Source organism: Balaenoptera borealis (assembly GCF_965194805.1).
Source record: "Balaenoptera borealis genome assembly, chromosome: 6".
NCBI classification, from domain to species: Eukaryota; Metazoa; Chordata; class Mammalia; order Artiodactyla; family Balaenopteridae; genus Balaenoptera; species Balaenoptera borealis.
The window spans coordinates 79,213,761-79,238,521 of NC_138863.1; the positions used below are offsets into that span (position 1 = coordinate 79,213,761).

General features: G+C 38.1%; 2 protein-coding genes and 1 pseudogene across 33 annotated transcripts in view; 1 reads left to right on the forward strand and 2 right to left on the reverse strand.

Annotated features, from left to right (window-relative positions):
- NEB (nebulin) overlaps positions 1-21,025 on the forward strand; it is a 216,213-nt gene extending 195,188 nt beyond the window's left edge. For 5 of the 31 annotated variants that reach the window (XM_082395693.1, XM_082395682.1, XM_082395705.1 and 2 more), the window contains 19 exons: positions 278-382; positions 916-1,020; positions 1,670-1,762; positions 2,825-2,917; positions 4,945-5,037; positions 5,537-5,629; positions 6,623-6,715; positions 8,451-8,543; positions 9,508-9,600; positions 10,147-10,239; positions 11,819-11,911; positions 12,205-12,297; positions 12,628-12,720; positions 13,672-13,779; positions 13,885-14,068; positions 14,374-14,466; positions 15,415-15,561; positions 15,860-15,966; positions 20,242-21,025. In XM_082395693.1, the coding sequence (XP_082251819.1) occupies positions 278-382; positions 916-1,020; positions 1,670-1,762; positions 2,825-2,917; positions 4,945-5,037; positions 5,537-5,629; positions 6,623-6,715; positions 8,451-8,543; positions 9,508-9,600; positions 10,147-10,239; positions 11,819-11,911; positions 12,205-12,297; positions 12,628-12,720; positions 13,672-13,779; positions 13,885-14,068; positions 14,374-14,466; positions 15,415-15,561; positions 15,860-15,966; positions 20,242-20,415 (2,046 nt within the window). In that variant the 3' untranslated portion in view covers positions 20,416-21,025. The remainder of the gene's footprint in view (positions 1-277; positions 383-915; positions 1,021-1,669; positions 1,763-2,824; positions 2,918-4,944; positions 5,038-5,536; positions 5,630-6,622; positions 6,716-8,450; positions 8,544-9,507; positions 9,601-10,146; positions 10,240-11,818; positions 11,912-12,204; positions 12,298-12,627; positions 12,721-13,671; positions 13,780-13,884; positions 14,069-14,373; positions 14,467-15,414; positions 15,562-15,859; positions 15,967-20,241) is intronic. The other 26 variants (XM_082395706.1, XM_082395707.1, XM_082395704.1 and 23 more) reach the window with 25 other exon arrangements.
- The window catches only part of RIF1 (replication timing regulatory factor 1), a gene marked incomplete at its 5' end in the record, with an annotated part of 65,379 nt that continues 54,292 nt past the window's right edge, over positions 13,675-24,761 (reverse strand). The window contains one exon of the mRNA XM_082395718.1: positions 13,675-13,813. Coding sequence (XP_082251844.1) covers positions 13,796-13,813 — 18 coding nt within the window. The 3' untranslated portion in view covers positions 13,675-13,795. The remainder of the gene's footprint in view (positions 13,814-24,761) is intronic.
- LOC309630467 (ubiquitin-conjugating enzyme E2 N pseudogene) lies at positions 16,861-17,493 on the reverse strand (annotated as a pseudogene). The gene has a single exon. The product of its transcript is annotated as a ubiquitin-conjugating enzyme E2 N pseudogene (transcript).

Genomic DNA, 24,761 nt, shown 5'->3' on the forward strand with positions numbered 1-24,761 from the left:
ACCCTCCCTCGTGTGGACCAGTCCACAGGGGCCTCCCTCTGCCAGCTTTGCCATGACAATAGGTCCTATTAATTGCCTGGGCTCAGTTCTCCTAGAAAGAAAAGGCGTGGCACTCACTGACCCAGAGGGCTCTGTTTTATAACTCCCTAACATCCTTAAATAGTCAAAAAAAATATAAAGGACTTCCCCTCTGCTGAGCAGGAAGGGCTATTTTAGGTCCCATTGGCCCATATCCCTGTGTTATCCCCTATCCTTATTTCTTGGAATCTATTTCCAGAAAAAGTACAAGGAAGATGCAGAGAAGTGCATGTCATGTTATGAGACCGTTTTGGACACCCCAGAGATGCAGAGGATCCGGGAGAACCAAAAGAACTTCAGCCTTGTGAGTTGTTATTGAATCTAAGACACAGCTCACTGGTACCTGGGATGAGGTGGGGCCAGAAGGAAGCCTCTGGGCGCACATGCTTGCATATCTACCTGCAGCAGCCCTCCACCCCTCCCCCCACCCCCCCCCCACCACCCGGGAGCTGTGTGCTCCTGTCTCCTCTGGGCTCAACCTTATATCTCAATCCCGACTCACAGTATGAAAGACCCATCTCTCACTTTGTTGGTGGTTTCCTGTCACTGAATATGAACTATCACCATCTTCCATTGGTGGTGACATCTTTTTCAAAATTAATTCTAGGCAAGAGATATATATATATATATTTTTTAAAAACTAGTTTTAGGGCTTTAAAATTTTAGTTTCTTCACAAAATTCTTATTAAAGAAATTCCCGTTGGCTATCTGACTATGATTATTGTAGCGTAGAAATTGTTTTAAAAATATAAGGTTTTAACTTCCTTTACACAATATTGGACAATACAATATATAAAATGTCGAACTCTTACCAAGATGTTTGCTCTTTTTTCATAGCTTCAATACCAGTGTGACCTTAAAAACAATAAAGGAAAAATTACAGTTGTTCAAGACACGCCAGAAATACTGCGTGTTAAAGAAAATCAAAAGAATTTCAGCTCGGTATATTTACTATTTATTTTCCATTTAATGCTAACCTAATAACATCAGTCTCCTCTTTAAAAATATACTAGCCGTACGTTGATTCAGACAATTAACATCTAACCTCCTCAGTTAATGCTAGCAGTTATTTGTTAAAATTCCGCATACTTTGCTCTAAAATCATCACCCCAGAGACCATTTGAAATAACAACTGAAATCTGCTAACAAAGGAGCTTTTCTTTCTTTTTAACTTTTTTAATCCCAGATCAGTAACATGTGTTGTCTTGCTCCAGAAGACGGATTTCTTTCTGACACTGTGATTTATTATCCTTTCCCAAAATAACTGACTGACTTTGTATTTCTTTAATGGATTTTGTGTTTCACATGGGAGGGTTTTTTAATCGACATTTTCTGGTTTTTCTCATCATGTATTAATACAGTATGATAATCTTAAAAGAAATCTCAAGATCTGGCAATTGAGACGTGTGCTGTATGCATGGTTTGAGTTATTGACGCTGATGCAGAAGACAGTCCAGATACTCCAGCACTTGCCTAAGAACATTCTCTAGTGGCTTCTGTTTTCACAGAAGCCAAGTTTCCTAGTCTTTCTTCAGGAATTGCTGGGTTTTCCTTTCTTCTGTGTAACACTGTCCCAATTCTGAATGCCCAGGTTTTATATAAAGAAGATGTCTCACCAGGAACGGCGATTGGAAAGACACCTGAGATGATGAGAGTGAAGCAAACCCAGGACCATATTAGCTCGGTAAAGACAGCCACTGGGGACTCACTTTCAAAATTTTCTGCTCGCCTTTGACGATTTACACTGATGTCTGAGCTGCACTCATGACTTTTGTCACCAGAAGCAGCTTAAGTTGCTAAAATAAGGGTCATCTCATAATGCAGTGCCGAGGCAGTTTTCATGAGGGCTGGTTACATATAAAAAATGGAGAGCCCTGTGTCAAAGCAAACCAGAGCTGGACAGTAGTTTAAGCAGTTAAAACAACAACAACAAAAAAGATTTTTATTCAGGACAATTGCGATATAGGGGAAAAGAGATCTCAGTATAGAGCTGAGCTCGATTCTGAATACAACAAGGGAAAGGAGGGACTTATGGGGGCGGGGATGGACGGACAGGGATGGGAGGATGGGGAGGGCGGGGTGTGGGGAAAGGATCAGTGGATGGAAAATTACTCAGAAGAAACATCGGGGGTAAATGGGGGATTCTGCCTAAACCGACCTACCAGGATTTTTGCTGGAGGCAGGTCAAGGTGATCAGACTTCTCCTGGGGGACTGGGTGGGGAGGGCATTAAGGAATTTGATCAGATATCAAGGATGATGAGACATCCAGGGTGGGGGATTTTGGCTAAACTGACTTAGCAGGATTCTGGCTAAAATTGGGAGGTGCAGAGATGGTCTCGGAAGTCTGAAGGTCAAGGCCTAGTTAGGAAGAAGGTTCAGAGGAGCCTGACTCAAGTTTGGTCAAGAAGAGACTCCTTGTCACCTGTAAGAAAGTAGCAGTTGTGAGAGTCAGAGAATGGCTCTTCCTGGGTGTGTATATGTGAGTGTGTCCATCCTGGGCCAACGAACTGTGGCTGTAAGACATGGGAGACCCCAGGGAAGAGAAGGGGCTTCAGTCTGAGTGTGGACCCCAGCCCCAAAGAGACCAGAGAGAGCCCAAATGTCCGTGTCCTTGGCACGGACCCAGTATCAGCATGTGGCCCCCTTCCCCCTAAGTATAGGTTTTGTGCTGTTTAAACTGCGACTTCGCATATCGCGGGGCTACTAATCAAACGCATGCACACGTTCCCACTTTTACACCTGCAGGTGAAGTATAAGGAGGCGGTTGGACAAGGAACCCCCATCCCAGACCTGCCTGAAGTGAAGCGCGTCAAGGAGACACAGAAGCACATCAGCTCGGTAACGCGCCCCCGGCCCCTCCCCCATGCTCAGCCCTCCCCCCCGCCGGCTGGCTTGTCTCACCCCGTCTCCCTTCTGCTGGGCTTCCTAAGGCTGGGGATGGCGCGAACCCTCCCTGCCCTGTGAGGGGCGGTGCGGTTTGCAAAAGCAGATGAGGAAGCTCTGTCTTTACGTAATCAAGGAGCACAAGGCACTCACTAGGCTTCGTGATTGCTCATCATACCTGCAGTTCCTCAAGTAAAATGTGCCGACTGTAGTAATAAGTTTATTGGGATGATCTCAAGGTAGTTAACCAAAAGCATATACATATAAACATAAAAGTAATAGAAAAGAAATATGTCTACATGCATGGATGTATATACCTCAGGGCATTCTCCACGGTCCGGAAGACCCTAGGCAGCCCAGCAATGTCTCCGCAGCCACCTCCCCTCCCTCGCCCTGTGCCCTCTGCTCTCTCCTTGTAAATACAGCGCGTGTTGAAGGCGCTGGCTGTCATCTACCCACAAGGGTATATTATATCTTAACCCTGTTCTCTAACAGAAATCGCAGGCACCTGTGCGCTGTGTGTGTTTTGGCGGAGGTGGGATTCTCCCACACCTGAAATATCAGGTTTAGCACACATTTCTCCCGACCTTCTGTCCTGCTAGCCCCGTCTCCGCCCACCCCCCGTCCCCCCTCCCCCCTCCCCGTCCCCCCCCCCTCCCCCAGCGCGCACGCGCGCCGCCCTTCCATCCGGAAGCAGTGTCTAAGCAATTGCTGGCTACTAGCAAAAGATTGTGTGAAGTTTGGGAAATAGTTTATGGCCAATAAAAGGTGAGGATCTTGGTTTCAGAGATCCGCCTGGCCCCTGGAGGCCTGAACTCTCATTTAATTTCCATGAGAAGACAGTTGCTGTTTCTCTTGCTAGTCGTTTGTATTATTTAGACCTCATTCCCTGCTTATACTCTGGCTCCCAGTGGTACAGACTGCATTTAGAATTACATGTCCACTAATCCAGGAAAACCAGCCCGCATCTCCTTTGCTGCTTCTGATTGCAACTTCTTGCCTTTCTCTGATTTTGTTTTGTTCTGTGGTCCACGATCTGTTCCGTTGCCTTGCCCAGTAAAGAAATACAACTTTGTACCAAGATGGTAGATATTTAAAGATCCCAAAAGGTTTCCTAGCAAAGAAAAGATATCAACACTAGTTTGTCAGTGATTTTAGGAATTAATCTGTGACACAGACCCCTAGGATGTCTGTGTTGCTCCCCAGCCTGTGCTCTAGTGCAGCATAGAATCCATCCATTTAAAAAGAATTCATCCCTTCCTTTAGGCTGAAAATTCTTAACATTGGGAGGGAGGGAGGAATGGAAGAAGCTAAGAGGCTCTGGAAGGTCCTTACTTGTTTCATTCACATTTACAGTCCTTTGACACTACCCAGAGCAAATAGGGACTTTTCCCTGTTCAAAAACACTAATTGGCAAGATCCAGCAATCATCAGTAAAAATTTCAGAGAAAAATGCTCTTCCTGGAAAAATAAACTGTTTAAGTCTCCTTGCATTAAGGGTACATGCAGACTAAAGGCCAGCTAGGAATTTTCAGAAGAAAATACAAGACAAACAGAAAATTCTCAACAACTGTGAAGGAATAGAGGATCACATGATTAGAAAAATCTAAGCCAAGCCACCTATTTATTGAAGTACAAACCTATTGTGGACCCACTATATTCAAGGGACTAATACTAGATGTTATGAAATGGTTAGACTTTTTTCATTGTTAAATTCATTAGCACTATTTAATGCATTTTAGGAATGTACTAAATGTTGACTACAGAAAATGCATAATTTAGTACAGTCTTCAAGGTAGTAAAATTACTACTTTTGAAGAGAGAACATAGATATTTGTGGCATTTCCTTCCTTATTCCCTGAGTGTCGTGTTTGAAGGCTAGATTGCTTTTATGAGTTTCCAACAAATAGCCCGCATATAGCTGTAATCCAAAGGATTCGTGGTCATTTTACTTTTTTAGATGTTCTAATTATCTTCTACAGGTTTTGTACAAAGAAAACTTGGGAACAGGCATTCCAACCCCTGTCACTCCAGAGATTGAGAGAGTCAAACGCAATCAAGAGAACTTTAGCTCGGTATTTACAAATATATCAAATAAGATACTTGATTTCCCATTAAAAAATTACTGGAATAACCCATCATCCTTTTTTAAAAAGCAACATCTTAACACCAATTTTGTGTGTGTCCGTGTGTGTATGTGTGTTCCACCTGACCAAGACCATCTGGACTTACACAAAATGACTCAATTTTCTGATGGTATTTTAACACTTTTGGCGACTGACAAGTGTGAGCACTTAGGTCTGAAATACTGTAAATAGAATTAACATAAGATTCCTCATCATTCTACTCATATGCTATAACTCAACGCTTTCTGTGGTACCTTTTCATGCCCAGAATTAGCATTGTAGAGTTTATCCTTAAAATGTGAAGTAAAAAATAAAAGCATTATCCTTACTAAATACTACTCACTAAAAAATTCCCTCCTCACACCCACCCCCTGCCCCCCATCTTCTCTCTTCCCTAATCTTTGTGCTTGTTTTGAATGTCTTTTGGGTACTTTCTTGTATCTCACAGGTTTTGTACAAAGAAAATCTGGGGAAAGGAACCCCAACCCCTGTCACTCCAGAGATGGAGAGAGTCAAACGCAATCAAGAGAACTTTAGCTCGGTATTTCTTAGGGGCCAAAAAATTAAATCCCTTAATTTTTATTTAAAATAATATTTTTAACACATTACCAATATATAATTTTCTTCCTGTAAAAATACTAAATTCATATAATGAAAATAATGATACCAAATATTACCTCAGTTTTCAACCCAAATCTGATTTAGTATTTATTTTAGTTCTGCTGTGAAATTTTAACTATGTTTTTCCTAAAACGTAGCTATTGATCATGTTCCTTAAAAACCTGTAATACTTAGTGTTTCCTTCCTCAAATTCCCCTTGAATAACAGTAGGTGTTTCTAACTGGTGTGGCACAAGTCAAAAGTAAAATCTAACATGCCTCCGAAAGGATAATGATAGCTAGAATTTTATTTGTATTTATTGTGGCGCTGTTTGATGTATTTTGTGTTTGCAACTCTTCTTAAAAGAATGTGATTCTTGAACATTTTCATTCCAAAGACAACATAGCAATTCACAGTAACTCAGAAATACAGATTTACTTGGCTCAGCTATTTTTGGTATATCACAAGAGAGATAAATGAGCTTTCCTTGGAAGAGTTTCAGGATCATTGAAAGCTAATATTTATTTAGCTTTTAATACTTATTTATTTTATTCCCCCAACCCCCCCCCCCCTTTTTTTGGTTCCCTAATTTAGAGTTACCAACAACTCATGAGGCATGTAAATTTCAGTTAACTTGAGTAGTCTCTGATAAGGCCTAGTCCTCGTCTTTGAGAGAAGACCTATAGAAGTGACTGACTCCTCCTGCAGCCTGGCAGCTCTGTCGCTATTAATGCCTCTTAGACAGACCTCATACTGGGTGTGATGAAACGGCCAAAGGTGATCTGTACTTGTTCTAGTTCTTAAAGTTATTTAGGCCAATTTTATGTCATTATGAAAACAAACAAGCAAAAATACTTTTAGAACCTATTTTAAAAGCTAAGTCTTCCTAAACAATGGGTCCAGGCTGATTTGATTGTTGATTTTGTGCACACAGATTCTGTACAAAGAGAACTTGAGCAAGGGGACTCCTCTCCCTGTCACTCCCGAGATGGAGCGGGTCAAGCACAACCAGGAGAACTTTAGCTCGGTATTTGGGAGAAAGCTCTTTTAACTCGTATTAAAAAAAATGATAATACCTTTCTATAAGACAGAACTTCTGTTAGTCCCTTTAAAATAATCAGTTTAACACATTTTTCTTAAAAAAAAAATCTCATCAACTAAATTTTTCTGTTTTCCAGATCTTTTACTCACCATTTGATTCTAACATTTTATACTTCCTATAATAGTCCCTTAAAACTTTTCATTGATTCCTTTCCTTCCCTTTTCATGTTTTATGGGACTTTTGAAGTTAATTGATGTCCAAAATCCCCAAACACTATAGCTTTATTTACTTGGGACTATTTTTATTTGATGTAGCTGCGTTAGCATTGAAAGAAAAGACACAGGACTTGAGGCCATGTGTAGAAATAGTGGCCCTTGCTGGGGACAAGGTTTAGCTTAACATAGATCCTATCTGGATAAACAGAGCACAAAGAAAGAAAATCACTCAGTATTGGAACCCAAAGCAATCTTATCTTGATACTTGTTCTAAACAAGCCATTCCATGAATAGAAATTCAGATCTTCTGATCTTTTAAAAAATATACAAAAAATATATATATATACAAATTAGATCGTGAGTCTATATTTAATGTTATTTTCTCTTTTATTAATACTTTTGTTGCTAAAAAACTCTATACTACTCAATAGCCTGTGAAACTTTTATATAAGGAACTTAGATTTACTTATGCCTGAGATGGAGAATCAAATGTCATTAGGAAAATTTAGCTGGATTTTTTTTGGGGGGCTGGGGGGTAGGTAGGGCAAGTTTTGCTCCAAAATGTTTTTTAATTGTCCATTTAAATATTTTCTGAAAGTTTGATTCTTTCACACAATTAAGTAACTTTCTTTGGTCCCACTGTCTTTTTGTTTTGTTTTGTTTTTCTTTGTTTTTAATTACCATTCACTAACAACCTTTTGATTTTATTAAATTTTTGGTATAAATTAATATTATTTTTGGAATGTTATATTCACTGTTTTCCCTATAGGTTTATATTATTATTATTATTCCTTCTTTTGGAAAGGTTTACATTAATTTTCAAAACTATTTAAAAATCATTTTCTTCTGTATTAGAGTAAGTATATTATTGTTCATATCTATTTGAGATATTAATGATCCTGATGATCCTGGACAATTTCTTTCTTTTAAGTAACCATTTGTGTTAATTTTTACATAGGTTGCATTTAGACAATTTTTATCCACTGGTGCATAGAGCCTTTAAGATTCTATGGAAGATAAACAGTGCTATGTATTTAGACTTGACCACCTCTATAACTTGAATTTACCCAACAAAGACCAATTTCCTATATTGCATAGATTTGACCTAGGGTTTAAAATATCTGTTATTCTGTAAAACAGATGTTCTGTGTAGGGAAAATAAATATTTGCCCATCTAATTAAAAAATAACCTTTCTATTGTACACTAAGCATTTTAGTAATTTTATGAAATTAATTTGATTTCTTTTTCTTAATTCCTAACACAGAAAGCCAACATTTAATATATGAGTTAGCTTAAAAGTTGAACATCAAATACACTGGCACTTTAGCCAAGGAAATATGGAGCATGTTTTCATCCAGATCTGTGCTTGAAAAAACAGATTGACTTGGTGAATTTGTCTTTCCTGTTTGACGTCTGTGTTTCATAGTACGTTCCTTACACGATAGATGAAAGGGCTGTTTTTGACTGCTCTTGTTTTTTCTGGATGCTTTCTTGTATCGTACAGGTGTTGTATAAAGAAAACATCGGGAAAGGGATTCCAGTTCCCATCACTCCAGAGATGGAGAGGGTCAAACACAATCAAGAAAACTTTAGTTCGGTATTTAAAAAGCAAACAAACAAAGACCCTTTAACTAATTTTAAACCATTTTTTTTAAAAGATTAATGGCTATATTTTAAAACCTAATCAACTTATCCCAGTAAAAACTTTGACATGTCTTGTGTCTTGTTTGCAACTTAATGCTGCCATTTCCCATGAATCAGTTTCCCCATTTTGGTTAAACATTAACATCACTTAAAAAATGTTCAATATGATATTCCAACCTTTAAAAACATAGCATTCCCAGTCTCTAGGCACCCACTTATCCTGCTTTGGCAACTTTCATTTGAACGTAAAGCTTACAAAAATTTATTCTGCAAATAAATTTAAACTGTTGGCTTCATTTCCTATTCTAACTTTTCTTGGTCTCTACTGGTATTTGTATAGATATTTTCAGGGTTGTTTTTTTTTTAGCATTTTGTCACTGTTCTCCATTTAAATATAATTAATTCTTCCCAATATGTTCACCTAAACTAAAAATTAAATACCTTGACTTCTTTTGAAAATCAGCAAAAGAAGACGTGTGTATGCATCTTCATATATGCAATGTTTATAAAACCTAAATATCCTTATGTGGTTTATTAATAACATTTCCAAATCAAAATCTCTTCCTTGGTTCTCCTGCTGTCTCTGCCCTTTCTTTTTTTCCCCAACCTCACAACAAGCTGGGGGGCGCACCTCATCGTTCCCTTCCATGGTGCCCTCCTTTGCTCAGTGATGCAGAGACTAGTTCAACAAAACAGTAAAATTCTCCTTTCAAATTTCTTAGTCTCCCTGTTCCTTCCTGCATTCCCTTGCTTTTAAGGATGTCTTTAGGCTCCTACAGGTTGGATCTAGAAGCTTCTGGTATTTCCCTTCCTCTAACTTGTTCTCTTCCTCTTTGTCCTTCTACTCCCAACTGCTCTGCAAGAAGGGGAGAGTGGTTGATTGCTCTTTTTGTTCTGGATGCTTTCCTTTCACACAGGTGCTATACAAAGAAAACCTGGGCACAGGGATCCCAATCTCCATCACTCCAGAGATGCAGAGAGTCAAACTCAATCAAAAGAACCTTAGCTCGGTATTTTGGAAAGAAAGGGAAAATAGATGCCATTTAACCTCATAATTAAATTGATTCTTAACATTTATTCTTCTTTTAAATCCACTTCCCTTCCTTTGCTTCTAACATACCTCACTTAGCAAAAGGAGATACTTTCACATTTCTGTGGTACTACTATGGATTCTTTTTTTTTTTTTCAAGTTAATTCTGATTTCTGTTCCATCTGGCATTTAAAAAAATATTTTTTGAAACCTTTTTTCTTTTAGTTTGCTTGGATAACAACACAACCAAGTTCTAACCATCTCAAATCCCCACGTGACTGTTTGGGAGGATAACTCCAGTCTTTCCCCAGCAACTAAGGGCCCTGCTACCCCAGATACAGTCAGTTTCCTAATCCCAAGAGTGGCTCTCATTAAATTTTTTTGTGGCATCTTGTCAGCATATAACTCCTGGCTCCTCGGACTACTGTGTCATTTGATAACAAGAAAGTTGAACTGACCCTTAAAATCTCACAACAAATGTAATGTTACTTATGGTTGTTTTTCTGGATGCTTTCTCATCACACAGGTGTTATACAAAGAAAACATGGGCAAGGGAACCTCTTTACCTGTCACTCCAGAGATGGAGAGAGTCAAACACAATCAAGAAAATATTAGCTCGGTACTTTGGCAAGAAAAAAAAAAAGAAACTACTTCTTTAATGATTTAAAATAATACATATTAATCCTACTTTTCAAAGACAACTGAAATTTTGTGAATTTCTTAATCACATTTATCCTTCTTCCCTTTAGAGCTACTCCTAGACTTAACCGCATAATAAGGTTGCTTTAATCCATATTTTAAAGTTCTAATATCAGAAACTAACAGATTTTCCAACAAATCATCCTTTTGCTCCTCTCTCCCCAAACTTACTCTCTATCCATTACCCCTAAGGTCTCTTTGTTTTACGTACTTGTGAAATTTGGGGAGTGGCGTAGTAGGTGTGACAGGGCTCTTTCTAGGCATTGGAGTTGTGATTTTGTTGTGTTTTTGCACCTCACTTTAGGTTCTAATTTACCCTGCCAGATTTGGACAAAGAGACCTTGGGGAAAAATAACCCCTAATCCTCTCCTTCAGGGAAAGCGACATAAATTAAGATCCAGTAGTGGTTTTGGCAAATGAATGTCAATTTACTTAAAAATGAAAGTGTCACTCGAACTGTTTTTTGTTTTACCAATTTTAGTTCACTTTGTTCTTCTGTATTTATCATGGTCTTCAGCTGCTAATTTTAGTAAGCCGTTTTCTGTAAGCCTGCGCTCTGTGATATTTTACGTTTATAGATTGCCGGGGGATTGGGGCTTGTGTGGGGACATTAGCGTACGTAGTGAAGCGCCAGCGGCCCTCCGCATCTACACTGTCTGCAGGTTCCTCGGATACTGGAACGCAGGGCTCCTGAGACTAGTGTGCATCAGAATCACCGGGAACCCCACGCTCTCTCATTCTGTAGATCTGGCGTGGGCCAGAATGTTTGCATTTCCAGCAAGGTCTCAGGTGATGCTGACCTTGCTATCCAGGGACCTCAACTTTGAGAACCACTTCTTTGACAGAATTCTTCCTCTTGAATGCCATATCCCGAAACTCCTGTGACCCCAAGAATGACACTGAGGTGACAGTGAGGCTGGGAATTTGTCACGATGTTTCCTATTGACTTACCATGATAGTGATCTAATTGCTGAAAACATTTTTCCTTACTACGTATGATGATGTACTGAACTAAAGCAAGAGGCAGATCACAGATGATAGCAAGGATACATTTTCCTGATGTGTCTATGTGAGTTCAAGTGTGGCAAAAGGGTCCAGTCTCCCTATGCTATTTAGGGAGCAGCCTTCACCTTCTCAGTGTTATTCAAGCACGTGCCCCTAAGTCCTGTGAGATGACCTGTCAGGAGCTTGACATGCGTAGATTAGTGGGAGAGTGAAGGCCGTTTCCCATCCCTGCCCCAAATCCCGGAACTAGGCACAAAAACTGCAGTTCTGTCTTGCAGGCTGTAAGGATTTCAGGGCAGGGTCCTACCTAGAAATGTGTGTCTTGCTGTAACTACCTCAACTTGTTTTGGAAATGTATTTCTTTCCATCTAACCTTATTGCCCAAATGGTTTAGCACCCTGAGCCTCCTAACAAATGATCTGTTCTGTTTAATCTTCTGGTAACTGTAATTCTTTTCTTCTTTTTGGCTTTTTGGATCCATTGGACTCATGTAGGTTTTGTACAAAGAAAATGTGGGGAAAGGCACCCCAATCCTTGTCACTCCAGAGATGCAGAGAGTCAAACGCAATCAAGAGAACATTAGCTCGGTATTGTCTTGAGAAATGAAAGTGCTTTTAATTTTGCAAAGTAACCCCTGCCGTTTGACCTGCTCCTAACTCCATCCCAGGTTAAAACAAACAAAATGCCAGCTTTTTAGAATCTCCCCTAAATGATATACATTTACTGTTGCCATTAACTGTTTTTTAAGCTTTCTTCTAGAGAGTTGTACTCACTAATAGTAACAGATTAAACCTGGAGTTTTCTCCCCCAAATTGCATCATATTGAATAGCCTGAATACTGCCTCCTAGTGACTTTCAGGTCCACCTTTGTATCTCACAGGTGTTATACAAAGAGAACCTGGGGAAAGCTACCCCCGCACTCTTTACTCCCGAGATGGAAAGAGTCAAACGCAATCAAGAAAACGTTAGCTCGGTATTTGAGAGAGGAAAAAAGAAATGGTGACACTTTTAACAAGCCTGGCAAACATGGTTATACCACTAATTTATCTCACAGTTTCCCCAAAACTTTTATCTTTTAAAATTCTTCTTTACCTACTTAAAAATGACATACCAACCCCACCGGCTCACCTGATTTAATTCTTTCTTCACTTTTTGCTTTATACAGTAACATTTTAATGGCTTTCTCTTCTTGAGGTGTTTTTTATAGAGTGTGACATAATTGAGCCATAACAACAGCTAGATGATGGTTTTCAGAATTGGGTTACTGCTCTCTGATATCTGGATGCTCTCTTGGCTCCTCTAGGTATTGTACAAAGAGAATATGAGAAAAGCAACTCCGACACGGGTCACTCCAGAGATGGAGAGAGCTAAGCGCAACCAAGAAAACATTAGCTCGGTATTTTCTAGGACTAAAGAAGGAGTAGTGCAACAACTTGGAAAATAACATTTTAACATCATAAAAAAGTGTCTTTCTCATTCAACTGAAAAACACACTAAAACGAAAAGAGAGAGAGAAATGCAACATCTTGGAAAATAACATTTTAACACCATAAAAAAGTGTCTTTCTCATTCAACTGAAAAACACACTAAAACGAAAAGAGAGAGAGAAATGCAACATCTTGGAAAATAACATTTTAACACCATAAAAATGTGCATTTTTTTAATTCAACTGAAAATTCACACTAAAATTAACATAACTGTGCTTTTAAATTCCAAATGATTGTACTAAGACATAACAAGTTAATTGCCAGTGTTTTCCCTTTTACTTTACTCTGAGGTAGTCTTATGTAACCAAGTGTAACAAATTGAATTCCTAACATCCTCAATCTTCAGCAATACTTTGTTAAGATACTTTATGAAACAGCTAATACTCTGAAATGGATGCCCTCTCTGACTTTGATATTTTGGGTTTTTCATTTCTGAGACTTTGATTTCTGTATTAGCATATTGGTTTATGAAATCTGGACATAATCCTTCAAAAAATGATCACTTGTTTTGAAGGATAGTTCTTTCAAATGTCAGTATCACGTTTAGCTCCAAATATCATCCAATGTGCTGGTGCTACAATTCCCAGCAAATTCAAGAGATCACTTTTTCCGCTTCCTTTCAAAATTATACTTTGCCCTGTCTCCTCAAACTCAAAAAAAATCCTTTGTCTCATTCAAGCCCTGCCTGTCCACCCTCATGCTAACTGTTCCTCTGTCAGTCACGGGCTAGCTGGGGCTTTTCAGGTGACTCAAGCTTCCCTCCCCAGCTCCTTTCACCTCCATCTGTTGGAAAGGTTTTGAGGCTTCAGAATTAGGACGGTACCACAACCTGTCCTCATTCATGGTCTCTCCTCTGCCAGGTGCTTTATTCTGATAGCTTCCGGAAACAAATACAAGGCAAAGCTGCCTACGTCTTGGACACGCCAGAGATGAGACGGGTGAGGGAGACCCAACGCCACATCTCAACGGTGAGTCAGGAATTCCTCAGATTGGGTGGGCGGCCTGTTGGAACACGTAAAAAAGGAAATGATCACACCATCCTATTTTCACCAAGTGAATTCGTGAAATTTCAGGTGAAATATCATGAAGACTTCGAGAAACACAAGGGTTGCTTCACACCAGTGGTGACAGACCCCATCACTGAACGAGTAAAGAAGAACACACAGGACTTCAGTGACATTAACTACCGAGGTATTCAGAGAAAAGTGGTAGAAATGGAACAAAAACGGAATGACCAGGATCAGGAAACTACTACAGGTAATTGGGGCCTGGGGAGAAAAATCAACGTTAAGTTAAGGAAGGTAGAAGAACGCAAGTGACATTATCTAGAGCAAAGCAAAGGCCAGAGGACCTCAATCTGTGTTTTCATTAGATGTGAAAGAAAACCCCTATCATTTCACTGTTTGCAAAGCTGAAATCTACTTTATGCTTTGTTCCCCTCCTAGAACTAAGCTCAATGAGTGTTATTCAATCCGCCTGTGGTTGTTTAGGTTCATGCCTTGGTCTCCAAATTATCGCAAGCGTCCAAGAACATCTGTGCTGATCCTGAATCTCACTTTCAGGTTTACGTGTCTGGCGTACAAATCCTGGCTCAGTTTTTGACTATGATCCAGCAGAAGACAACATTCAGTCCCGAAGCTTACACATGATTAATGGTACGTGATGCCACAAAAGGCTTACGATGTAAACATCACCATTTAGTGGGCTAACGCCAGTGGCTTTTAGGCTCAGAAGTTCGTCTCCTCCAGGGCTTTCAATTTCCTGAGTTACTCATTCAGCATAAGAACACCTCCTTGACTAGTGGGCCAAGCTCATTTTCTAGACAAGTTCAAGTTAGGAAAGGTTGTTTCACTGCCTAAGGGTAAGTCCCCCTCAGTCCCCATTATTATCATTTTTTTTTCCCTAAAGAAAAAAAGGTAGTACATCTTTCTGTTGGAGAAATAATGAAAAAAAAAGAAATACATAAGCAAAGGGAAGAGAATGGATTGACCTTTAACAACTTTCTCAACTCTCTTATGTCAAGGAAGATTAGCCACTCAACGAAACAGGCCACATGACTTTATGCCTTCTTCTATTCATGTTAAAAGTAAAATAATATGTAGTGCCTATAAATCTCAAAGGATTTATACTCTAGTCCACTGATGAGGAGAGACCAGTAAATCAGTGGTTACACCCTGACATGAACAGTTTTAAAGGTCTGCACACAGATTGCGGAAACACAGAGAAACTGTATCTAAATAAATTTGGAAGTTAGGAGGCACTTTCTGTAGAAGTTGAAAGATGGAATTTGTGTACCTTACTATCTGTTCATTTTAGTGAGCCCGGAAAATGAGCAGGATAGAGGGAAGGAGTAGTAGTCAAGGACAGACTCCGGGATTGGAAGCCTGGCTGTACCGCTTAACGGATAGGGGACCTTGGGTGATTAAACTGTCATCTGGAAAATGTATCCTAAGAGTTTTTGAGGGTTTAATCCACAGAAATCTACTTAAAACCATGCATGCATGACAACAAACAAAAGCCAACTGAGAGTCAATTACCGTTAGGCATTACTGCTATAAAAAGTTTCGCCTCTGCTCCCTCTCCAATGGATCTTACCTCCCCAGCACAAGCTCAGCGCCGGAGCCGGGAGCAGTCTCGATCTGCCAGCGCGCTGAGCGTCAGCGGCGGCGAGGAGAAGTCCGAGCATTCAGAAGGTGCCCACCTCTCCACCTACAGCGACGGGGGCGTCTTCTTCTCTGCAACCTCACCAGGTACAAGTGGATGGCCCTGACCTTGACAGCCATGGCCGGCCAGCTAGCTCCCTGGAGGTTACTGTTAAGAGATGCTTTGAGTAAAAACAAAACAAAAAACATCTGGATCCTTTCTTCTAATGAGAGGACTAGAATTGTGGAGAGGTACATGCAGTTAGCTATTTCATTTTCATTCCTCCTTTCTTGGAAATCATTCTTTTTAAATTAGGGGGAAAAGTGCTGCTCAGTTGCTAATCACAGATTAAATGAGGTCTAGTCACGTTTTCTCCTAATAAACTATTTTCTCCCTTCTTTTCAGCTTACAAACATGCTAAAACCACAGAGCTCCCACAGCAACGATCATCTTCAGTTGCTACCCAGCAGACAACGGTATCCTCCATCCCATCTCATCCATCTACTGCTGGAGTAAGTAACAATAACTTACTCAAGTCATTCTCACTTTTTGATATGTGCAATAATGATCATAGTATTCTGATCTTTTTTTTTTTTTATTAACCGAACCTTCTATTTTACATAATGCTCTTTTACTACACATCTCATGCTAACAGTCATAAATTATCAGAAAACCTTCATTAGCAACTCACATTAATTAAAAAGCATTATTCGGTGATTGAAAACAAACACACCAAAAAAAAAAAAAAAAAAAAACAGCCTAAAGCAGAGTCATCATTTTGGTCTCATTAGACCCACCCACTATCTTTTTTTTTTTTTTTTTTTTTTTTAGAATAACAAAAAATATTTTACTAAAACATAAGATTTACAGAAGTTTCCAGACAAGCCATACAAAATGGTCACAAGCTTTTTCTTGAAGGGAGGATTCTACACTTGACAGCAAAGTCACAATGTTATTAGTGAGGGCTGTGATGTTTGTTTAATGTTCCCATTTTGGTTCAAACAATCAAGCTTGTCCATCTACAGTGTCTAAATAAAGTTAGACTTGGCTAGAGAGCATATTCTAAAGAACTGGTTAGCTGCTTTTAACCAATGCAATTAGATCACCATAAAAAGGGGGAAAGGAGCCCATAAAATTAAAATAAAACTACCTTCCCCCCACCACCAAAAAAAAAATAATAATAAAGAAAAACACCCACACCCCTGCAGCTAACCCTGACAACTACCTTCATTCACAGTGCTTTATACTCAAACCATGATGGGGAAATGAATAAAAGCAGAGAAGGGCCACTGCTTTTAAACATTTCGCAACAATCCAGATGACACTTCTAGCCTCTGCTCATGCTTTACAACAGTGAATCAGGACAAGACATAGATTTGCTAATGTGCATTTAATCACCAAAGGACTGAAGATGTCTGGGCTTTTATTCTGTAATGTTTCTAAGACTGTGTCCATTAAATGCAAACAAAAAAGGAAGAAGTCTTGGCAGAACAGGAGAAGTGATGCACACTTGATGATCGGATCGATTTAAATATTATTCATGGCATATAGCCTAGTCCATGCTCTAGCTGTTTCTATGGCTTGGGCTTCATTGGTCTTCCACTGCTCCGCTACGTCATTTGCTAATGGATCATCTGGATTGGGAGCACTTAACAAAGCCTGGATCGATAGCAGAACTGTGCGGATCTGCAGTGCTGGGGACCACTTATCTTTCAAAATATCTAAACATATTCTTCCCAACTTGTCTACATTAGGATGATAAATTTTGGTCATGAAACGTACTTTAGGGGCTGCCATTGGGTATTCTTCTGGAAGGAAGAGTTCAAGTTTAAAAGTCCCTCCAAGGGGGAATCCTGAGGGCCAGCAATGACCACATGAAAATAACGGGCGTTGCTCTCATCTGGTTCTGCTTTAATGCCGGGAACTGGCTCTGCCAGCAAACGCTGGGTTTCCTTGATAATCCTGCGGGGCAGCCCGGCCATCTTGTCAGATCCCGAGTTCGGCCTCTGGTCTCGTCTCCCCACCCACTATCTTAAAGCAAAACATCTGTGGCTTGGAATCATTCTTCCAGAATATATTGGGCTGGCCAAAAAGTTCGTTCGGATTTTTCCCTATCATCTTACAGAAAAACCCGAACGAACTTCTTGGCCAACCCAAATATATGTGTATGCACATGTCACATACGTAATCTGGTCATATCTTAGATATCTCCTATTAATATACATTGAAGATAAATGTCAAATCATGTTCACAATTCACCAGACTACTTTAAAACTCTCAGTTTAAAACCCTGGATCTCATTCATAATATTACAAAAACATAATTCTTTAGGATTGAAATGAACAATATTTGTATGTAGAAAACTATCTTTACTAAAGGACATAAAGATTTAAGTAAGTATTGAGACCCATTATAGTTCAGGAAGGGAATCTTGAAGTCATTTCTCCAGAAATAAATCCATAAATTCAAGGCAATTCCAATCAGATCCTAGTAAAATTTTTAAATATTTATACATTAATCCTATAATTTATTTGAAAGAGTAAAGATGCAAGAATAAGCAAATTTTGAAAATGATAATAGGAAAGGACTTAACCATATAAGAGCAAAATATGCTATAAAGCTATTATAATTAAATATGAATTTAGCATGAGAATAGATTTTAAAATAGATGAAGTCCAAAAATGGACCCTAAAAGAATTACAAATCAGCAGAGGAAAAAAAAAAAGGAAAACTAAAATACTACGGAAAAATAGAGACTACTTTTACAATTGGAAATGGTGAAAGCCTTCCTCAGCAGGTTCCAAAACCTAGAAAAGTAAGGGAAAAGACTGACAGATTTGACCATAAAAGGTTAAATGTTTTTATAGCAAAAAGAAATGTCAAACTGGGAAAAAATATTATACTTAACAAAAAGATTAATATCTAAAAAAGCATGAAGTATCCAAAGTTCATTGACATATTATCTCCCTTCCCTTCAAAATAAAACCTGGAAGCATATGAATAGACAATTTACAGCAAAAGAAATAAAAATGGCCAACAAAAAAAACATGTTCACTATTTGACTACTAACCAGAAATATGCAACAATAAAGTATCAGAACATTATAGTAGTGAACTTTTTGAAAAAACTTACTTAAAAGGCACATGCCTTTGACCAAATACTTTCACTTTTAAAAGCTTTCTTTTGAAATATCTGCCCAAAGACAAACACTATAGGGTTAGTGGATGAAAACATGGTGACAATTAAACGTCCAGAAATATAGAAATGGCTAAATAATTTGCGATAGTACTAAAATATGGAATTCTCTACAGCAGTAAAAAAGAATGTGATCAATCTATATTTATATGGAAAGACTTCCAAGCTATATTAAATGGAAGGAACAAGTCAGAGTACTATTTATAGTAGTATTCCACTTATGTGGGGCAGGGGGGAACCTATCCTTGAATGTGAATATATGTTGTGTATATTTCAGAATGCTAGGAAAAAATATGTAGGTCTCATACCAAATTACTAACCAGTGACTGCTCCTATGAAGAAAATTTGGGCGCTTTCAAATTTTCTCTAAATTGTTACAATTTTTAAAAACCTTATTTCATTGTTGTGAGAACACATGAGATCAACCTACCCTTATATTTTTAAGTATATAATACATTATTGTTTACTATAGATTCAAGGTTGTGTACAGATCCCTAGAGATCTCTAGAACAGATCTCTAGGGTTTATTTATCTTGCTTAACTGAAACTTTATGCCTGTTGATTAGTAATGCCCCATTTTCCTTTCCCACCATGCTACAATTCTTTTTTTTAAAAAAAACATTGTGGAGGTTAGCTTTCCAGAAACTTTTACTACTGGTATGCTCCCAAATTCCCAAAGTGAGAAAAACATGCAATATTGCTATGATTTTTCAAATTTTTTCTCCAAAACACTAGATTAGTACATCCACTAATGTACTTTTTGTATATATTTGCCTATTTGGGATATTTCATATAAATGAAATCACACAATATGTGGTCTTCTGTGACTGGCTTCTTAATGTTTTGAGGTTGTCCATGTTTTATCATTTATCAGTACTTCATCCCTTTTTATTAGCAAATATTTCATTGTATGGGAATACCTTTTCTTTATTCATTCATCAGTTGGTGTGCATTTGGGCTAGTTCTACTTTCTGGCTGTTACAAATAATGCCGTTATGAATACGGGTGTACAGGTTACTATGTGGACTTATGTTCATTCCTCTTGTGTATATACCTAGGAGTAGAATTGCTAGGTCACATGGTAACTCTTTTAAAATGGGAAGAACTTCCAAAACTGTTTTCCAAAGTGCCTGCACCATTTTCCTTTCCCACCAACGGTTTATAAAGATTCAAATTTTTCCATATCCTCCCCAATACTTGTTACTATCTTTTCGATTATCACCATTCCAGTGTGTGTGAAGGGGTATTTCATTGTAGTTTTGCATTTTCCTGATGACTAACGATGTCGAGCATCTTTTCACGTGCTTATTGGCTCTTGGTTTATCATCTCCTTTGGAGAATTCAGATCCTTTGCCCCTGTCCCTTTTCAGTATTGAATTATAGGAGTTTTTTTATATAGTCTGGATAGTGATCCCTTATTAGATATATGATTAGCAAATATTTTCTCCTAGTTTGTGAGTTGTCTTTTAGTTTCGGTGGTAGGTAGTTGCACATTCTGTTTTGTGCAAGTTAAGCTGGTGGAAACTAATTAGGTGTTCGGGTTAATTGTTGCAAATCTAATATATATTTCCCTTTTTCGTCTTTACCGATAGAAAATCTTCCGTGCCATGTATGACTATATGGCTGCAGATGCAGATGAGGTGTCCTTCAAAGATGGAGATGCCATTGTAAACGTTCAAGCTGTTGATGAAGGTTGGATGTATGGCACCGTGCAGAGGACTGGCAGGACCGGCATGCTCCCAGCCAACTATGTTGAAGCTATTTAGGAACTTCAAAGCACTGCACCTGTCTACAGCACCTACAAATCTTGCCGTCAGTATTTCAGTTTAGACTCTCCACTATTCCCCGAGTTCTGAAGCTGCCTAGTGGTTTTTGTGTCAATATGATTCATGGTTGTACCATCCCTTAACTTGTTTCTATATGTACCCCAATAATTCACCAGTAAAACAAAGGTTAGTACAACTAATCTGTCCAATTATTAAACTAGACTTCTATCTTCTGGACTTGCACATAAAACGAGACAACATTAAACCCATAGGTCTTTTAATTGCCATTATTAAATTTTCCTTTGGGTTTTAAAATGTTTAATTTCAGAATAGACATTTTTAAAGTTTCTGCATTGTTGTTATTTTATTGCTGCATCAACCCAGAATCTTTCTCCATTATGAAAATGTTTAACAGTATTTCTTTTCTAAATCAAGAGTTCTAAACAACATGTTAAAAACACATTTTTAAAAAAATGGCAGATATTCACCTTTTCCTTGCTGACTGACTGCTGACAATCTTATTTCTAATCCAGTTCTGAAGTTAGTTATAAAGCTGATAGACAATATAAACTGGTGTTAAGCTAGTAACTAATAAAATCTGCAACAAACACCACTGATGGATGAGCATTATTTATTTTTAAAGATCTACAAATAAAAACTTCAACAAAAGCAAACCCCTTACACTAGACTTCACTAAAAAAAATTAAACTTAAAAAAAAGTACTGTTAAATGCACCAGACACAACATTGTAGATCAACTATACTTCAATTAAAAAAAAAAAATGCACAAGTGTAGACTTTCTCAAAACTCTATCCATACTTGTGTTCAGCAAGCTTTCCTTATGGCTTGGCTTATAACGCTTTAGAAATAGCTGTGGGATCCAATCCTAACCTCAGGGGATCTTCCCCGTCTGTATCCAGTGGGCTGGCAGTTTGTGGCAAAGGCATGGGCAAAGGGTGGAGTGCCAACCAATAATGGCTTGTGCTTAAGTTTATAGAGTATCCTTTCTAAAAAGCAAAAGATCTGTCCCCATTACTTTAGAGCCATAGTAATACTGCTGTCCTAAAGCTTCTTAATGTGTGTCTGAGACTCAAGAGCAAAGAGTACATATGAAAATGAAGGCAGAGACTGGGGTGATGCTTCTACATGCCAGGAAAGCCAAAAATTGCCAGCAAACCACAGAAGCTAGGGGAGAGGGATGGAACAGCCTTCCTCACAGCCCTTAGAAGGGACCAACACTTGCTGACAACGTTATCTCAGACTTCTAGCCCCCAGAACCAAAATAAATTTCTGTTATTTAAGCCACTCAGCTTGTGGCTGTTAACAGCAGCCATAGTAAACTAATACAGTATTTTTCAACATCACTAAGTATTTCGGGTTTTTTTCCCCCTTATTTTAAAAGTATGGATTTACAGTCTCCTCAGGCAAAGAAATAAAAGCAAAAATAAATGGGACCTAATCAAACTTTAAGCTTTTGCACAGCAAACCATGAACAAAACGAAAAGACAACCTCAGAATGGGAGAGAATATTTGCAAATGACGCAACCAACAAGGGGTTACTTTCCAAAATATACCAACAGCTCACACAACTCAATACCAAAAAACCAAACCACCCAATCAAAAAACGGGCAGAAGATCTAAACAGAAATTTCTCCAAAGAAGACATACAGATGGCCAACAGGCGAATGAAAAGATGCTCAAAATTGCTAATTATTAGAGAAATGCAAATCAAAACTACAATGAGGTACCACCTCACTCTGGTCAGAATGGCCATCATCAAAAAGTCTGCAAATAATAAATGCTGGCGATGGTGTGGAGAAATGTTGGTGGGAATGTAAATTGGTGCAGCCACTATGGAGAACAGTATGGATGTTCCTTAAAAAACTAAAATAGAACTACCGTATGATCCAGCAATCCCACTCCTGGGCATATATCTGGAAAAGACGAAAACTCTAATTAGAAAAGATACATGCACCCCAACATTCACAGCAGCACTATTTACAATACCCAAGACAGAAACAACCCAAATGCCCATCAACAGATGATTAGTTTAAGATGTGATATATATATTTAAGATCTCACACACGCAATGGAATATTAGCCATAAAAAAAGAACGAAATATTGCCCTTTGCAACAACATGGATGGACGCAGAAAATATCATACGAAGACAGAGAAAGACAAGTATTATATGATATCACATATGCACAATCTATAAAATAATACAAATGAATCTTTATACAAAGCAGAAAGAGACTCACAGGCATAGAAAACAAACTTACGTTTACCAAAGGGGACAGGGAGGGAGGAAGAGGGATAAATTAGAAGTATGGGATTAAGAGATAAACTCTACTATACATAAAATAGATATGGAACAAGGATTTACTGTGTAACACAGGGAACAATATTCAATATCTTGTAATAACCTATAATGGAAATAACCTGAAAAACATATATATAACTGAACCACTTTGCTGTATACCTGAAACTAGCACAATATTGTAAATCAACTATACTTCAGTTTTTTTTTAAAAAAAGTATAGATTTAGAAGTGTGTGGAACCCGTAAGACTATGAATAAAATAGAGATCCTCTACGGTTAAAAATAGGCCATAAAAGAGGGGAAGAATATGAATGGTTCATGTGCTCGTGGAGGAATACAAGGCTCACTTTTAGGTTGGTATCTGGATTATGTTCTTCTCATTCATTTCAGGAGGGCTCACTGAAACACAAAAATTAAAAAAAACAAAAACCAAAGAACAACAAGTACCAGAATTTTTTTTTTTTAGTTTTATTTCAGATTAAAGTGCATTTCTTTAAAAATGTTTCAATGTCCAGTTTCAATTGGCAAGTGATAACAGTCAACTCTCAACAGATTATGAAAGTTTTACTGTGGATCAGACACAGATTCTCCCTCCCTCCACTCAGTCATAATGAACCTGAAAATACAGTTTTAGTATAGGTCTACCTGCTTCAAACGTTGTATAAAGCATTACATAAACAAAACTGACTGCACCCGTATTTCCCATCTACTAGTACAGTCAATTGAGGAATGAACAGGTACTTCTGTGAAGTTTCAACTTAAATCATTTGACTTATCAAATATAAATGCTTTCTGAATGTAAAACTAAGCTCTCTTAGAGTTTATCAAGTGATGAAAACAAAAATATTACAGGGCTAATAAATGACTGACTTGGCTTCTCTCAGTCCTTTTCTAAGTGCACATTAGTCAAGTCTATCCACAGGAGGTAGTGTTTATATTGAAAGTGATCAATTACTCAACAACACAGAAAGCAAACTCCCCAAAGCCCCAATTGTTTTACAGGTGTGATTTAACCAATTAGTGCCAGATGCCTTTCCTTCACACATCAGGTCCCTTAATATCCATGGCAAACACAGAACAATGTTTTAAGAGTTTGGGAGAAAAAGGCGTACCTAAAAAGTACTAGTATCTCCTAGTATATGTGTATTTGAGCTATGGTAAGATATAAATGGAACCAGGGGAACCCATTTTATAAAATAAAATCTAAATAATGGCAACAGAAATTAAATCAATATTCCTATCCTGCCAGCCAGAAGTAACCAAACTGCCATGTATGAACAAATCTATCCCTTATGTCAAGGACTGGCACACTTTATGTAAAGTGTCAGATAGTAGTATGTTTGATATTACAAGCCACCACAGTCCTTCAGACTACTCAATCCTACCACTGTAGCTGGAAAGCAGCCAAATATGTAAATAAGCATGACTGTGTCCCAGTAAAACCTTATTTACAAACAATACAATTTTAATTTTATATATTTTCATGTGCCACAAAATACTATTCTTTTGATTTTTTTCAACCATTTAGAAAACGTAAAAACCACTCTTAGCTCATTAGATGTAAAAAAGAGGTGGCAGGTTGTAGTTTGTCAACCTCTGCTCTTTAAACTTACTAGGCAAAACTGCCATCTTTCGTTTCCTATACTCAAAATCCATTCTTAATTCCATTTTTCTATTAGAAAATTTCCATTCCATAAAAATAAAAAATTCCTCAGACCCCTGTTAACTATTCAACTAAGTATCAAAATAGCTATTAATACATTCCATTTTCGGTTCCATGACATTTTATTTTGAAAGTGAACTTCCTAGTTATATGCAGCTTATCCATCTAAGAAATAACACTGTCTTTTGTTGGAAATTATTTACTGATGGGGGGGTCAGAGTATTAAATAATAATGTATTTCTAAATAATTATTCAAGGGCTTTATGAACATTAATTATGGTACTGTATTATGTATAGGATAACTCAGGGACCACTGGCTGCCAGTTATTTTCAAAATACACAGAACTGTTTGTCTCTATACT